Source organism: Saccoglossus kowalevskii, chromosome 8, assembly GCF_978046115.1.
Source record: "Saccoglossus kowalevskii chromosome 8, keSacKowa6.1, whole genome shotgun sequence".
Classification (NCBI taxonomy): Eukaryota; Metazoa; Hemichordata; class Enteropneusta; family Harrimaniidae; genus Saccoglossus; species Saccoglossus kowalevskii.
Genome location: NC_140648.1, coordinates 30,624,109 through 30,641,550, shown reverse-complemented (window position 1 = coordinate 30,641,550; position 17,442 = coordinate 30,624,109). Strand labels below are relative to the sequence as shown.

At 36.9% G+C, this 17,442-nt stretch overlaps 2 protein-coding genes across 2 annotated transcripts in view; one reads left to right on the top strand and one right to left on the bottom strand.

The window, feature by feature from the left end:
• LOC100368527 (mismatch repair endonuclease PMS2-like) overlaps window positions 1-6,736 on the top strand; it is a 33,701-nt gene extending 26,965 nt beyond the window's left edge. Inside the window, exons 21-24 of the mRNA XM_085502485.1 lie at window positions 797-903; window positions 4,854-4,958; window positions 5,870-5,905; window positions 6,596-6,736. Of these exons, the coding sequence (XP_085358611.1) occupies window positions 797-903; window positions 4,854-4,958; window positions 5,870-5,905; window positions 6,596-6,658 (311 nt within the window). The 3' untranslated portion in view covers window positions 6,659-6,736. The remainder of the gene's footprint in view (window positions 1-796; window positions 904-4,853; window positions 4,959-5,869; window positions 5,906-6,595) is intronic.
• Window positions 4,735-17,378, bottom strand: LOC102800934 (FAD-linked sulfhydryl oxidase ALR-like). Its single transcript, XM_006818619.3, has 3 exons — window positions 17,168-17,378; window positions 7,737-7,918; window positions 4,735-6,936 (listed from the first exon to the last, which is right to left on the bottom strand). Exons 1-3 carry the CDS (start codon window positions 17,363-17,365, stop codon window positions 6,774-6,776), a joined length of 543 nt encoding a protein of 180 aa, XP_006818682.1. The 5' UTR covers window positions 17,366-17,378; the 3' UTR covers window positions 4,735-6,773.
• Between the last annotated feature and the right edge of the window lie 64 nt (window positions 17,379-17,442).

Sequence of the window (17,442 nt, the reverse complement as noted above, 5' to 3'; positions counted from 1 at the left end):
AGTTTTTGGCTCAATGGACCATAGGTCCGCTGAGCCTATGGGATGGGTTTCTGTCCTGCGTCGGTTGTCCGTCCGTCTGTCTGTCTGTCGTCCGTCCGTACACATTATCTAATTTGCATATCAGCTCGTGAATATTTGGTTGCTATTTCAAGAACCATTCAACATATTTCAACAAAACTTGGTACAACATGTATATACATGTATTACGAATTCAGATAATTGCAAATATCATGTTATGTTATTCTCTCAACACGCTGGAGTTCTTTTTAAGCTCTCTTTGATTCTAATTTTATTGAATATTTCTGTTATTTTTGTAAAAAATTCCACTTTTATCATTGTTTTATTGTCTCACTCACTGCCTTTTGGGGTATTTGTCATATTCAGCACTAATCTTTTGTACAATAGCCGTTGAGCAACAGGCCATTGGCCTATTTTTTTTATTGCCATTGATGAATATTGTAAACCTTTTAGTATTTTCTGTTGTTAGCTGCTAGTATTTTCCATAATAATTTTATGGTATTCGTGAACAAATATTTTGCAAAAGTCACTGACACCCAATTTCCATTGACCCACACAATTGAAGCAGTTTACAGTATGCCTGTAAGTTAAAATTAAGTGCCTGGATCATGAAGAAAATACATGATTTTGAGTTCAAAATATATGTAACGGAAATTTCTAAAAAGATAAACAAATGGTAATATTATCTTCGAATAAATTTAACCCTCTGTTATAAGAAGTGCTGAATTACTTGTGTTGTAATTGTCAAATCATGTGATTATCAATGCATTTTTTTAAGGTGATACTGGTAAAAAAGTGAAGCTAATATCTTTACCAATGAGTAAGAATTGGACGTTTGGTAAACAGGATATTGATGAACTTATATTTATGTTGAATGATGCTCCAGTAAGTATGTTAAACCTGTGTAAACTGAACACTGAGAAAATTGTTCAGTTTATAGAGGTCTAGTGACTATCTGAACCAAAACTAAGGCTACTGAAAATTTTTTGTCAGTTTCTGGTTGTGTTCAGTTTTGCAGGTTTGGTTTACACAGGATTTGCCTTATATATATCGGTAATGTGTATTTTTCTCATGATTTATATCAGAGAGAACTTAGGGAACTGATCATTACCACCAAGCCGGTTTCCTGTGAGTCTCCTGCGGCATGCGTTTCTTTACCGTACCGGCCGCTGCTTTACCGTACCGGCCGGTTCTTCACCGTTCAGGCCGGTTCTTCACCGTTCAGGCCGGTTCTTTACCGTACCCGAAAGTCATTAGCCGTACCGGCAAGGCCGTTACCGTACTGGCAGGAGGCAATTCACACTTCTGACAAGTTAATTTATGCATTGATTTTCCGGTTTACCGGTAAAATGCCGACCTGTTTAAATTTCAGTTTTATGCACAGGATCGCCAGAGAAAGCAAAACTGTAGAATTAATTTGAGTAGAATTTGTTTAGTTTGTAGTTATAGTCTGTTTATAAATCATTTTGTTCATGTTTGCTATGCGGTAGCTTTCGAGGTCAAATACACCACCAGGGCAATTTGTTGCGTCTTTTTATTTGTCAGAGATTAAACTTTACCATTATTATTGCATAATATTTACATTCAAGTTGCGAGTGATAATGCTACACATGATTTTTGTGAGACCATGGAGCTCCCAGTACGTCCATGTGAACTGTTGGATATGACTACAGACGGAACTGCGTCTTTATTTTATACAATATTTTTATTTTTTTAAAATTGGGATCAGTGCTCCCAAATCAACTGAGCCGACAAAGTGGATTACAAAAATAACAGTTCCATGAAAGTGGCTATATTTGTGTATGATGAATCCTGAGTCGGTAGTTTTGGCATGTAACCTAATGGTTTTGGTTATTGTTACAAATGCACAGTGCAGACGTAATTTTGTTTTCATTTTTTCACTTTATCTGGCGACAGTGCACGTATGCTTGGATGTTTTTTTATTCAGTGATTGGGCTAAATATTTGACGACGTTGCCAACGTATTCAACATACGAAAATAGCATGTGTGTGCGTTTGCGTGAATGATAGATGCAGACGAGATTTCTCGTCGCAACGCGTTTTATTAGTTTATTTCCAACGCGAGTGGTCGGCGCCTTTGATTGCGTTTAGTTTGTTCTTTCATTCGCAAAATCTATCGCTGGCACCGTTTATTAGTCCCCGTTAAAACGGGGACTTATAATTTGGTCTCCGTTCGTCCGTGTGTCCGTGTGTCCGTCCGAAGTCGTATCTCAGAATCCCTTGGACCGATTCCATTCATTCTTTGCATGTGCCCAGTACCTTATGTGGGACATATGCACATGCAGTGGTTTAGCGATTCGATTCAAAATGGCCGACTGGCAGCCATCTTGTTTTTTGAAAATGTTGTATTTTGAACATGCTTTGTCAGTTTTCATTCAAACTTGGTACATAGATTATACATGTTAGGATACATGTCCATGACGATTTATTTCACAATTGGATCAAAGATGGCCGACTGGCAGCCATCTTGTTTTTTTGAAAATGTCTTATTTTGGACATGCTTTGTCAGTTTTCATTCAAATTTAGTACATAGATCATACATGTTAGGATACATGTCCCCGACCGTCCGTGAGTTCCTGAGTCTGTCCGTCCGACCGTCCATGTGTTCGTGCGTCAGTCTATCCAACGTCATATTTCAGAATCCTGTGGACCGATTCCATTCATTCTTTGCATGTGCCTAGTACCTTATGTGGGACATATGCACATGCAGTGGTTTAGCGATTCGATTCAAAATGGCCGACTGGCAGCCATCTTGTTTTTTGAAAATGTTGTATTTTGGACATGCTTTGTCAGTTGTCATTCAAACTTGGTACATAGATTATACATGTTAGGATACATGTCCATGACAATTTATTTCGCAATAGGATCAAAGATGGTCGACTGGCAGGCATCTTGTTTTTTGAAAATGTTGTATTTTGGACATGCTTTGTCAGTTTTCATTCAAATTTAGTACATAGATCATACATGTTAGGATACATGTCCCCGACCATCCGTGAGTTCCTGAGTCTGTCCGTTCGTCCGTCCGTGTGTCCGTCTGTCCGTGCGTCAGTCTATCCAACGTCATATTTCAGAATCCTGTGGACCGATTCCGTTGATTCTTTGCATGTGCCTAGTACCTTATGTGGGACATATGCACATGCAGTGGTTTAGCAATTCGATTCAAAATGGCCGACTGGCAGCCATCTTGTTTTTTGAAAATGTTGTATTTTGGACATGCTTTGTCAGTTGTCATTCAAACTTGGTACATAGATTATACATGTTAGGATACATGTCCATGACGATTTATTTCGCAATTGGATCAAAGATGGTCGACTGGCAGGCATCTTGTTTTTGTTTTTTTTATGCGGTATCTTGGAAGTGCTCTGTCAGTTTTCATTCAAATTTGGCACATACATGTACTTTATACATGTTAGGATGCATGTCCATGACAATTTGTTTCAAAATCTGGTCAAGGATGGCCGATTGACAGCCATCTGGCTTTTTGGCCTTGCTACTATATTTCCACAATTTATGTACCATTTTCATTCGTATTTGGCACATACATCATACATATCAGTGTGTTTCATAATCAGATCAAAGATGGCTGAATAACGGCTGTTTTTATTTTGGCTATATTACTATGACACGAAACAAGTGTTTTGATGTAAATAAACAATCTGTTGTATACGCCACTTGGAACTCAAGTTTCAAGGACATGCTCGCGACAACCCCTCCGCTTTAATATGACGAGCACAAAGAGAACTTAACGGGGACTGTGTCATTTTCAATGACTTGTTTATTTAATTTATTTATTTGTATTTCGACGGTTGTCCGACTTTCTTTCCACTGTGTGAGCTACTGACAAATATAAACAAATAATTAAACCATCGAGTCCTCTAGTCGACTGAGACGTAACACTCTGTTGTACAAGTCGTAAAAAAAAATTCTTATTGTTTGCAAAATGCCCAATTAATTCATGCATGACTCACGGTTACCGACAGGGCGCCGATCAGTTACCGGGGCTTTGTTTACCATGCATTCATTAATCGAAGGTGATAAATAGTCGGTATTGGTCCTATCAGTACGGTAATTGTCCAGCCGGTACAGTAAAGCCCCGGCCGGTACGGTAGCGCAACGGTCGGTACGGTAAAGCAATGACCGGTACGGTAAAGCAACGACCGGTACGGTAAACCGAGTCAAACTCACAGGAAACCGGCTGGGTGGTAATGATCAGTTCCCTTATAAGAGTTGCTTATTGCCTATACATGAATAGATTGAGTGTGCCCTTTAACAAGGCTGATTTTGTAGGGATTCAGTGTCAATATGAAATCCTCCTAAAATAAAGTTATCAGCTTGTTGACTGTTGGGAAGTAGGTCTTCAAAAAAGAATTGTATGCAACTGTTTTGGTGACTTGAGGTACAAACAAAAATGTGGTCCCTCATTTCCTTTGTTTTTACACTTGTTTTTTTTTATAAAATGTGAATTTCATTTTAACAAATTACAAAACTATATTAAGATTTTTTTTCAAGGTCACTATATCTATATCAATTGCATCAATACCACACCCGTGAATTAGCACAACATGTTGCGTCACAGCAAATCATATTTGCTTAGAGGGCATAGTGAAGGGATCATCCAATCTTTTGTGGATGTATAATTTATTAGCTTTGGGTAACTTCTAGAACAGTTTGTGTTATCCAGTTTCAAACTCCTGTGTTGTATTAAAAAAAAAAGAGTTAAATTTATTGTAAATGTATCTCAGATCAACACACAAAATCATTCAGTTCACGACACAAAAGATGCAATACATATCAGAGTTATTGATCATATTACAGGGTACAATGTGCAGGCCGTCAAGAGTCCGACAGATGTTTGCATCTAGAGCATGTCGTCAATCTATTATGGTTGGTACAGCATTAAATAAAACAGAAATGAAAAAGGTAACCCACTACCTCTTATTATGATCAGCATTTTAATCAACACAATGCTGGCTAAAAGCCTCCACATACCGGTACAGCCAAAATGAATTGGGGAAAATGGCATAAGCAGGCAAGAGTCATCTCCCAAAATATTGCTAAAATAAAAAAAAATAGTTCCCTCCACCCCAAAAAAGATGCAACTCTGCACTGCACCATCTGAGCACCAGGAACAAATCTTTTTATTTGTTTATCCCAACATTATTTGTAGAAGATGCTGACCATAAGATAAAGAGTAGGTGTTACAATTACAAATGATTTGTACTAAATAAATTGCTTCCCTTATTGATTGTGGAAATGTAGTTAAATACAATTTACATATTAAATACAAAATGTTTATTAAAGTTGAAACACATCTCATGACAGCAATAGCATTTGTGGAATGTGTTTGTCTGAATCAGTCATCCAATTAAATGCACAGTATAGCGGTGGTTATAGTCAGTTATTACCTTTCATTTAATACATAGAACCAATGGGGCAAATGTGGGTTTAGAATCATTGAGGCAAATGTGTGTATTTACTTATTTACATAGAACCAATGAGGCAAATGTGGGTATTTACTAATTTACATAGAACCAATGGGGCAAATGTGGGTTTAGAATCATTGAGGCAAATGTGGGTATTTACTCATTTACATAGACCCAATGAGGCAAATGTGTATATTTACTTGTTTACATAGAACCAATGAGGCAAATGTGGGAATTTACATAGAACCAGTGGGGCAAATGTGGGTTTAGAATCATTGAGGCAAATGTGGGTATTTACTAATTTACATAGAACCAATGAGGCAAATGTGGGTATTTACTCATTTACATAGAAACAATGAGTGGGTGCTTGCAAATAGTGATTAATTTATATCTTTTTTTTTCAATTAGCTCATCTGTCACATGGGGGAAATTGAACAACCTTGGGTAAGTAATTTTATTAAGCAATTCTCCAACTTTGTAGGCTAGAATGTATACATTTTCTATTAACAACCACATAGTTACAGTTGTCGGGTTGCTCATTAGCCACACAAATGTATTACAAGTCATAGTTTACTGTGATTGGCCAGCTTTTATGCATGCACATTGATTATTGAAGTCCATATATTCTAGGCTACTGACTTGTTGACATAAAAGCACAATGTTGTTGGTAATGGTCTGACAAATAATCATAATATCACTGTGACTGCTTTTAATTGTACCACTTGACTCATTATCCCTACATGTATGTGTTTAAACATAACTTAAAATTTAGCTAGCTTAGATTACTTTCAAGATTTGACATATCTAAATTGTGTGTAAGTAAGCCTCATATTAATAACATGGGTAGATAATACAAAAAAGTATAACATTTTGATGGCAATGATACTTGTATGGTTTTTGTGAAAAGAAATGCCAGCTCATAGTCAGCTTGAAAGTTAAGTTATGACTGTACTGTACTATATATAGTTCTGTTTTTAATTGTACCCTGTAGTTTATAGGGGGTTTAATTGTAGTACACAACCTGTATCAAGTGTAAATTTCGCCAGGTTTTCACAGCCGCCTTTGTACTTATCAAAACAAAACTCCCAGTGTTGCTATGGGAAATGATGCATAATGGTACTTTGTTATTTTCAGAATTGTCCACATGGAAGACCCACAATGCGTCATCTTTTTAACATTACAATGTTACCAGATTAATATCTACATTCCAGATGTAGATTGCATTTTTAAAATATATTTTGTATTTTTTGAAATAAAATTAGTTGTGAAAAAAAATCAATCAAGTTTTTATTGCATGATTTAGAGTGTGTATTTAGTCACATGATCCGTCTTTCCAGCCATCTAACCACCTTTCATCAACTTTGGAACAGTCAAACTCTGGTTTTCCTATCCTTTTACTAACACTGTTATGAAGTCTGCACATCCATTGTGAAAAGTTGTGACGACTGCTGGTGTCAGGAACATCAGTTTTAAGTCTGAAAATAAAACAAAATATTATCAACTGTAAGGCCGTGAAAAAGTAATTCACATCGAAATCAAAAGCACGGAAGGGGAGGCCTACAAAACAAAGTCATTATATATTTTGGAATATACCGGTATATAGTGCAAGTATACAAGTTGTAATGAAGTTTTCTTTTCTTGTGTTTCTAACACAGCATAACAATATACTATGAAACAACATAGTGGCAGTTTCAATCTAATCATTGTTTTATTTTCATACATTTAGCCTGGTTTCTGAGCAATTCCTTCATAGACATAGTTTTGTAGCTCACTCATACTGGGTATATGGACAGATATATTTCCCTCATTTCATGTAACAGGACAAACAACATGAATTACATATGACAATCAGACATTAAATGTTTGTTTTCTCAAAATTCTAGCAATGTGCTGACGTCTAAGAATCACTTTTGCAGTGCCTAATCATTATAAACCATTTTCATAATTATAATGCCCTCACACGTTTTTTCAAGACTTTTACTCGTTTGCCATGCAAAGAAAAGATACTGTATACTGAAAAGATTATTTTACTACTGTAATTTAGTGGTACTATCAACACACAAACCCATTCCCTAAATATTTGGCACTGTGCATAATGTTTGAATTGTAAAAATTTATAAATATTTATAAAAAATGAAGAGAATGGGTTTGTTGTGTCAATGGTATTTTAAAATACTTCCCAAGTTAGCAGCCATGAATGTCTTGGAAGACGGATGGTTGTGATACTGCCATCAACAGAATATACACGAGTCGGCGTGTAGCAACTCATCCTTACCTGTCTCTTAGTTCAACAGCACAAGGTTCACAGGGAAAAAATTTTGAGAATAAATAAATGAATTGTTTCATATCACGTTGGTCTTGTTGTGAGGGTTGTTCTGGATAATATGCGGCTGTTGTATGTAGAAAAGACCATGTACTTCGTCCGAGTTGATCTCTATCCAATGGACACTGTCTGTTCTAGTACATAAATATAATAGTACATTATATTAGGATATTGGGGTAGGGGCATCTTAAAGGTAAGAAAAAAATATTAATTCTTTTTTTAAACACTGGAGTTATAAAAAGCTTGCTATCAACTTTGAAATGATTGATTTAGTTTCTTTGTATATGCCAACACATCTGACATACAAAAAAGGAATCAAAGAATGCTGAAAAAAAAGAGATCTAGTATACTAAACATACTGGGGGTATAGATTGAAGAGATTAAAAAATATATAATTTATTGAACACTGAAAGCCTATAAAAAAAACTCATCTACCAAAAATTAGTAAATAATACAAGTCATTGAAAATGACACAGTCCCTGTTAAATTTTTGAAAGTTCTCTTTGTGCTCGTCCTATTAAAGCGGAGGGGTTGTCGCGAGCATGTCCATTGAAACTTGAGTTCCAAGTGGCATATACAACAGATTGTTTATTTACATCAAAACATGTGTTGCGTGTAGTAGTAGTATGGCCAAAAATAAAAACAGCCGTTATTCGTCCATCTTTGATCTGATTATGAAACACACTGATATGTATGATGTATGTGCCAAATACGAATGAAAATGGTACATAAATTGTGGAAATATACCGTAGTAGTAAGGCCAAAAGTCAGATGGCTGTCAATCGGCCATCCTTGACCAGATTTTGAAACAAATTGTCATGGACATGCATCCTATCATGTATAAAGTACATGTATGTGCCAAATTTGAATGAAAACTGACAGAGCACGTCCAAGATACCACATAAAAAAAAAAACATGCCTGCCAGTCGGCCATCTTTGATCCAATTGCGAAATAAATCGTCATGTATCCTAACATGTATAATCTATGTACCAAGTTTGAATGACAACTGACAAAGCATGTCCAAAATACAACATTTTCAAAAAACAAGATAGCTGCCAGTCGGTCATTTTGAATTGAATCGCTAAACCACTGCATGTGCATATGTCCCACATAAGGTACTAGGCACATGCAAAGAATGAACGGAATCGGTTCACAGGATTCTGAAATATGACTCTGGACAGACTGACGCACGAACGGACGGACTGACGCACGGACGGACGGACAGACTTAGGAACTCACGGATGGTCGGGGACATGTATCCTAACATGTATGATCTATGTACTAAATTTGAGTGAAAACTGACAAAGCATGTCCAAAATACGTCATTTTCAAAAAACAAGATGGCTGCCAGTTGGCCATCTTTAATCCACTTGTGAAATAAATCGTCATGGACATGTATCCTAACATGTATAATCTATGTACCAAGTTTGAATGAAAACTGACAAAGCATTTTCAAAAAACAAAATGGCTGCCAGTCGGCCTTTTTGAATTGAATCGCTAAACCACTGCATGTGTATATGTCCCACATAAGGTACTAGGCACATGCAGGTCCACAGGATTCTGAAATATGACTCTGGACAAACTGACGCACGAACGGACGGATAGACTCAGGAACTCACGGACGATTAGGGACATGTATCCTAACATGTATGATCTATGTACTAAATTTGAGTGAAAACTGACAAAGCACGTCCAAAATATGACATTTTAAAAAAACAAGATGGCTGCCAGTCGGCCATCTTTGATCCAATTGTGAAATAAATCGTCATGGTCATGCATCCTAACATGTATAATCTATGTACCAAGTTTGAATGACAAAGCATTTCCAAAATACAACATTTTCAAAAAACAAAATAGCTGCCAGTCGGCCATTTTGAATTGAATCGCTAAAACCACTGCATGTGCATGTGTCCCACATAAGGTACTAGGCACATGCAAAGAATGAACGAAATTGGTCCACAGGATTCTGAAATACGACTCTGGACAGACTGACGCACGAACAGACTGACGCACGCACGGACGGACGGACAGACTCAGGAACGGTCGTGGACATGTATCCTAACATGTATGATCTATGTACTAAATTTAAGTGAAAACTGACAAAGCATGTCCAAAATACGACATTTTCAAAAAACAAGATGGCTGCCAGTTGGCCATCTTTGATCCACTTGTGAAATAAATCGTCATGGACATGTATCCTAACATGTATAATCTATGTACCAAGTTTGAATGAAAACGGACAAAGCATGTCCAAAATAAAACATTTTCAAAAAACAAGATGGCTGCCAGTCGGCCTTTTTGAATTGAATCGCTAAACCACTGCATGTGCATATGTCCCACATAAGGTACTAGGCACATGCAAAGAATGAACAGAATATGTCCACAGGATTCTGAAATATGACTCTGGACAGACTGACGGACGGACACACGAACGAACGGACGGACAGACTCAGGAATTCACGGACGATCAGGGACATGTATCCTAACATGTATGATCTACCGGTATGTACTAAATTTGAGTGAAAACTGACAAAGCATGTCCAAAATAAGACATTTTCAAAATCAAGATGGCTGCCAGTCGGCCATCTTTGATCCAATTGTGAAATAAATCGTCATGGACATGTATCCTTACATGTATAATCTATGTACCAAGTTTGAATGAAAACAGACAAAGCATGTCCAAAATAAAACATTTTCAAAAAACAAAATGGCTGCCAGTTGGCCATTTTGAATCGAATCGCTAAACCACTGCATGTGCATATGTCCCACATAAAGTACTAAGCACATGCAAAGAATGAACGAAATCGGTCCGAGGGATTCTCAGATATGACTCCGGACGGACGCACGGACGGAGACCGAATTATAAGTCCCCGTTTTCGGACTTTGTCCAAACAGGGACTAATAATGATAGACAGAAAGCTGTGGTTGACCAATTCAGAAATGATATTGTGATGTTAGTTTCAATCAATATTAATGAGATAGTTCAACATTATCCAATCAAAAAGAACCTCATTTGGAATGTGAATGGTCGCAGTTGTTCTGTCTTATGAAGGCTTGTGTGTACATCATAGATGTAGACAATGTTTCAAGCTCTTGAAAAATCAAAATCCTCGCTTTGTGCCTCTCATAGTATTGTGTTATTCATTCTTCAAAAATAAGTTTTGTAAGAGAATGATTCAGATGATGGAAAATGTATTTGAATTCATAAAGCCACAAATGTTTTTATATAAAGTATATGAAATGTTACATTGTTACATACATTGATGATGATGTAGAATAGTATCTTAAAAATACAATTTTTGTGCTACACATTGCACATACCAAATACTTTCTTGATGACTTCACTGACCTTAATAATTTGGGAAACGCCTACACTCAGATTGTCTAAACATGAAGAGAATGTCTTGAAAAGTCTAAATTATTTTTTCTGAAGGAATGATTCAGTGGAAATAACATTCAACTCGTCAAAAATAAGTTAAAATAAATTCCATACAAAATACCCAAAAATCTTTTCAGCGTGAATTAACTCCAGCAAAAATTATTATAGAGGTATTTTACAGTAGTCAACACAGGACTACAGTGATTCAACATAATCATGAAACTTTTTGATAATTTGAAACAACATGAAAATGAATGTTTGAACAACACTTCCCAATTTACTGCAAAAGTGAACCCAGTGAACCCAGTAAATACTAGTATATAAAATTTAGCATAGAACGCATTATCTAAATGATAAAACCGTGAATTTAAAACCCACTTAATATGCCTGAAATGGTAAATCAGTGAAATTTAAACCCATTGAAAATTAGTCATTTTACAGTAATTGTATATGCCCCTCCTAAGGACAACTATAGTTATCTAGAGGGGCAGATACAATGGAATTTAGGTGAGGGATATAGTTAGGATTAGAAGTGGGGGGTATGAAAGGAACAAGTCATAGTCAATGACACGTCCCCGTTCCGTTCATATTTGAGTGACATATACATTCATAGCAGATCATGACCGAAATGCACCTGTATATGTACAACACATTGTACTAAATCTGAACAAAATCCATTCATGCATGACTGAGATTCGGTTGCGGAATTGTGAAAATACGTGATTTTGATGCATTTTCGGCCTTAAACTGGCCATCATTCAACTATTGTTAAGCGGGTCATGAAACAAATGCACATATCTATTTGTGACATGATGTACAATGTACCATGTGTGTGTGAAGTTTGAACTTGATCAATCCAGACATGTCTTGGATACGGATCCAGAACTGAATTCTTTAAAACAAAATGGCCGCCAGTCGGCCATTTCAAACCCGATCCAAAAAAAAAATGACATGCATCAAGGTCCTATTATGTTTAATGTATGTACCAAATTTGAACAAAATCCGTCCATGCATAACTGAGATCCGGGTTCGGAATGGTGAAAATGTGCGATTTCAATGCATTTTCGGCCTTAAAGCGGTCGCCATTTGGCTATCGTTAATGAGATCATGAAACAAATGCACATACATATTTATGACATGATGTACCTTGTGTGTGTGAAGTTTGAACTTGATCAATCCAGACATGTCTAGGATACGGATCCAGAACTGAATTCTTTAAAACAAAATGGCCGCCAGTCGGCCATTTCGAACTTGATCCGAAAAAAAAAATGACGTGCATCAAGGTCCTATTATGTTTAATGTATGTACCAAATTTGAACAAAATCCGTCCATGCATAACTGAGATCCAGGTCCGGAATGGTGAAAATGTGCGATTTCAATGCATTTTTGGCCTTAAAGCGGCCGCCATTTGGCTATCGTTAATGAGATCATGAAACAAATGCACATACATTTTTGTGACATGATGTACCTTGTGTGTGTGAAGTTTGAACTCGATCAATCCAGGCATGTCTCAGATACGGATCCAGAACTGAATTCTTTAAAACAAAATGGCCGCCAGTCGGCCATTTCAAACCCGATCCAAAAAAAAATGACGTGCATCAAGGTCCTATTATGTTTAATGTATGTACCAAATTTGAACAAAATCCGTCCATGCATAACTGAGATCCGGGTTCGGAATGGTGAAAATGTGCGATTTCAATGCATTTTCGGCCTTAAAGCGGACGCCATTTGGCTATCGTTAATGAGATCATGAAACAAATGCACATACATATTTATGACATGATGTACCTTGTGTGTGTGAAGTTTGAACTCGATCAATCCAGGCATGTCTCAGATACGGATCCAGAACTGAATTCTTTAAAACAAAATGGCCGCCAGTCGGCCATTTCGAACCTGATCCCCGGACAGACTCAGGAACGGTCGTGGACATGTATCCTAACATGTATGATCTATGTACTAAATTTAAGTGAAAACTGACAAAGCATGTCCAAAATACGACATTTTCAAAAAACAAGATGGCTGCCAGTTGGCCATCTTTGATCCACTTGTGAAATAAATCGTCATGGACATGTATCCTAACATGTATAATCTATGTACCAAGTTTGAATGAAAACGGACAAAGCATGTCCAAAATAAAACATTTTCAAAAAACAAGATGGCTGCCAGTCGGCCTTTTTGAATTGAATCGCTAAACCACTGCATGTGCATATGTCCCACATAAGGTACTAGGCACATGCAAAGAATGAACAGAATATGTCCACAGGATTCTGAAATATGACTCTGGACAGACTGACGGACGGACACACGAACGAACGGACGGACAGACTCAGGAATTCACGGACGATCAGGGACATGTATCCTAACATGTATGATCTACCGGTATGTACTAAATTTGAGTGAAAACTGACAAAGCATGTCCAAAATAAGACATTTTCAAAATCAAGATGGCTGCCAGTCGGCCATCTTTGATCCAATTGTGAAATAAATCGTCATGGACATGTATCCTTACATGTATAATCTATGTACCAAGTTTGAATGAAAACAGACAAAGCATGTCCAAAATAAAACATTTTCAAAAAACAAAATGGCTGCCAGTTGGCCATTTTGAATCGAATCGCTAAACCACTGCATGTGCATATGTCCCACATAAAGTACTAAGCACATGCAAAGAATGAACGAAATCGGTCCGAGGGATTCTCAGATATGACTCCGGACGGACGCACGGACGGAGACCGAATTATAAGTCCCCGTTTTCGGACTTTGTCCAAACAGGGACTAATAATGATAGACAGAAAGCTGTGGTTGACCAATTCAGAAATGATATTGTGATGTTAGTTTCAATCAATATTAATGAGATAGTTCAACATTATCCAATCAAAAAGAACCTCATTTGGAATGTGAATGGTCGCAGTTGTTCTGTCTTATGAAGGCTTGTGTGTACATCATAGATGTAGACAATGTTTCAAGCTCTTGAAAAATCAAAATCCTCGCTTTGTGCCTCTCATAGTATTGTGTTATTCATTCTTCAAAAATAAGTTTTGTAAGAGAATGATTCAGATGATGGAAAATGTATTTGAATTCATAAAGCCACAAATGTTTTTATATAAAGTATATGAAATGTTACATTGTTACATACATTGATGATGATGTAGAATAGTATCTTAAAAATACAATTTTTGTGCTACACATTGCACATACCAAATACTTTCTTGATGACTTCACTGACCTTAATAATTTGGGAAACGCCTACACTCAGATTGTCTAAACATGAAGAGAATGTCTTGAAAAGTCTAAATTATTTTTTCTGAAGGAATGATTCAGTGGAAATAACATTCAACTCGTCAAAAATAAGTTAAAATAAATTCCATACAAAATACCCAAAAATCTTTTCAGCGTGAATTAACTCCAGCAAAAATTATTATAGAGGTATTTTACAGTAGTCAACACAGGACTACAGTGATTCAACATAATCATGAAACTTTTTGATAATTTGAAACAACATGAAAATGAATGTTTGAACAACACTTCCCAATTTACTGCAAAAGTGAACCCAGTGAACCCAGTAAATACTAGTATATAAAATTTAGCATAGAACGCATTATCTAAATGATAAAACCGTGAATTTAAAACCCACTTAATATGCCTGAAATGGTAAATCAGTGAAATTTAAACCCATTGAAAATTAGTCATTTTACAGTAATTGTATATGCCCCTCCTAAGGACACCTATAGTTATCTAGAGGGGCAGATACAATGGAATTTAGGTGAGGGATATAGTTAGGATTAGAAGTGGGGGGTATGAAAGGAACAAGTCATAGTCAATGACACGTCCCCGTTCCGTTCATATTTGAGTGACATATACATTCATAGCAGATCATGACCGAAATGCACCTGTATATGTACAACACATTGTACTAAATCTGAACAAAATCCATTCATGCATGACTGAGATTCGGTTGCGGAATTGTGAAAATACGTGATTTTGATGCATTTTCGGCCTTAAACTGGCCATCATTCAACTATTGTTAAGCGGGTCATGAAACAAATGCACATATCTATTTGTGACATGATGTACAATGTACCATGTGTGTGTGAAGTTTGAACTTGATCAATCCAGACATGTCTTGGATACGGATCCAGAACTGAATTCTTTAAAACAAAATGGCCGCCAGTCGGCCATTTCAAACCCGATCCAAAAAAAAAATGACATGCATCAAGGTCCTATTATGTTTAATGTATGTACCAAATTTGAACAAAATCCGTCCATGCATAACTGAGATCCGGGTTCGGAATGGTGAAAATGTGCGATTTCAATGCATTTTCGGCCTTAAAGCGGTCGCCATTTGGCTATCGTTAATGAGATCATGAAACAAATGCACATACATATTTATGACATGATGTACCTTGTGTGTGTGAAGTTTGAACTTGATCAATCCAGACATGTCTAGGATACGGATCCAGAACTGAATTCTTTAAAACAAAATGGCCGCCAGTCGGCCATTTCGAACTTGATCCGAAAAAAAAAATGACGTGCATCAAGGTCCTATTATGTTTAATGTATGTACCAAATTTGAACAAAATCCGTCCATGCATAACTGAGATCCAGGTCCGGAATGGTGAAAATGTGCGATTTCAATGCATTTTTGGCCTTAAAGCGGCCGCCATTTGGCTATCGTTAATGAGATCATGAAACAAATGCACATACATTTTTGTGACATGATGTACCTTGTGTGTGTGAAGTTTGAACTCGATCAATCCAGGCATGTCTCAGATACGGATCCAGAACTGAATTCTTTAAAACAAAATGGCCGCCAGTCGGCCATTTCAAACCCGATCCAAAAAAAAATGACGTGCATCAAGGTCCTATTATGTTTAATGTATGTACCAAATTTGAACAAAATCCGTCCATGCATAACTGAGATCCGGGTTCGGAATGGTGAAAATGTGCGATTTCAATGCATTTTCGGCCTTAAAGCGGACGCCATTTGGCTATCGTTAATGAGATCATGAAACAAATGCACATACATATTTATGACATGATGTACCTTGTGTGTGTGAAGTTTGAACTCGATCAATCCAGGCATGTCTCAGATACGGATCCAGAACTGAATTCTTTAAAACAAAATGGCCGCCAGTCGGCCATTTCGAACCTGATCCCAAAAAAAAAATGACGTGCATCAAGGTCCTATTATGTTTAATGTATGTACCAAATTTGAACAAAATCCGTCCATGCATAACTGAGATCCAGGTCCGGAATGGTGAAAATGTGCGATTTTGATGCATTTACGGCCTTAAAATGGCCGCTATTCGGCTATCGTTAATCGGATCATGAAAAAAATGCATGTGCATATGTCCCATATAATGTGTGATGTATGAGTGAAGTTTGAACTTAATCGGTCCATGCATGTTCGAGATACAGGTGATCACGGACGCACGGACGCACACAGGGCAAAACATAAGTCAACGTTTTCGGACTACGTCCGAACGGGGACGAACAAGCGATGGATTTGCATGATCAATGTTTTCTAAATTCCCATAAAAAAAAAAAACTTACCCCGTAGTATATCGGAGACAATGAATATTCATGCATGTAGAAAATTACTACAAAATTAATATTAAAATTCCACGTTTATGTTTTCCTCCCAGTGAGTATGCTAGTAATTTGTTTTGAATGAACGTTTTTGTTTTGTTTTTTTGTTATGATATATTTATATTAACGCCTCATATCGAGTACATATGATTTTAGCAAAGACAATATGTTGAGACGTGCTCAGACGCACTCTGGAGAACACGCGTTCAGGGTAGATCATTGGGAATGTGGGGGGGGCTTGGAAGATTCGTTTTCATGCAAAATTATTTATTGCTAAAAAAAATTAACAACTGGTTTACGCAAATGTTAGCAGGCTAGATTTATTTTCAAGAGTCTGTTAAGAAGTAGATTTTTTTTCTGATCACAAAGCCTCCCCACGATTAAAAATTGTGTCCCATGGCCGTCGATCGTTACCTTTCCTTCCAGTCTTTCTGACGGTAACGTCACATCAATCCCTCGAAGCTTGGCAAATGACTTAAAATCCATACACGCCCTACAAGGTTTACTTTTGGTAGTGTTTTTCAAAAGTTCTTTACTTCTTCTACTCCCACTATAACTTTCCATGTCGTCGGACAAATCCAAGCCGGCGAAGTTTGAGTAGGGCGCTGCCATTTTGTCTCACAGTGCATCTTGGGAAATTGATGTTTCGCGAGTAATATGTTTATTTAATATTGACACATTTATAGATT

What these genes read in the sequence shown, in the direction of transcription:
- LOC102800934 (XM_006818619.3), bottom strand. Translation starts at nt 17,365, where the DNA reads ATGGCAGCGCCCTACTCAAACTTCGCCGGCTTGGATTTGTCCGACGAC. An exon ending in CAGAAAGACTGGAAGGAAAG is followed by an intron (nt 7,919 to 17,167) that starts GTAACGATCGAC and finishes TTTATGTACTAG; the next exon opens with AACAGACAGTGTCCATTGGA. An exon ending in GCTGTTGAACTAAGAGACAG is followed by an intron (nt 6,937 to 7,736) that starts GTAAGGATGAGT and finishes TTTTATTTTCAG; the next exon opens with ACTTAAAACTGATGTTCCTG.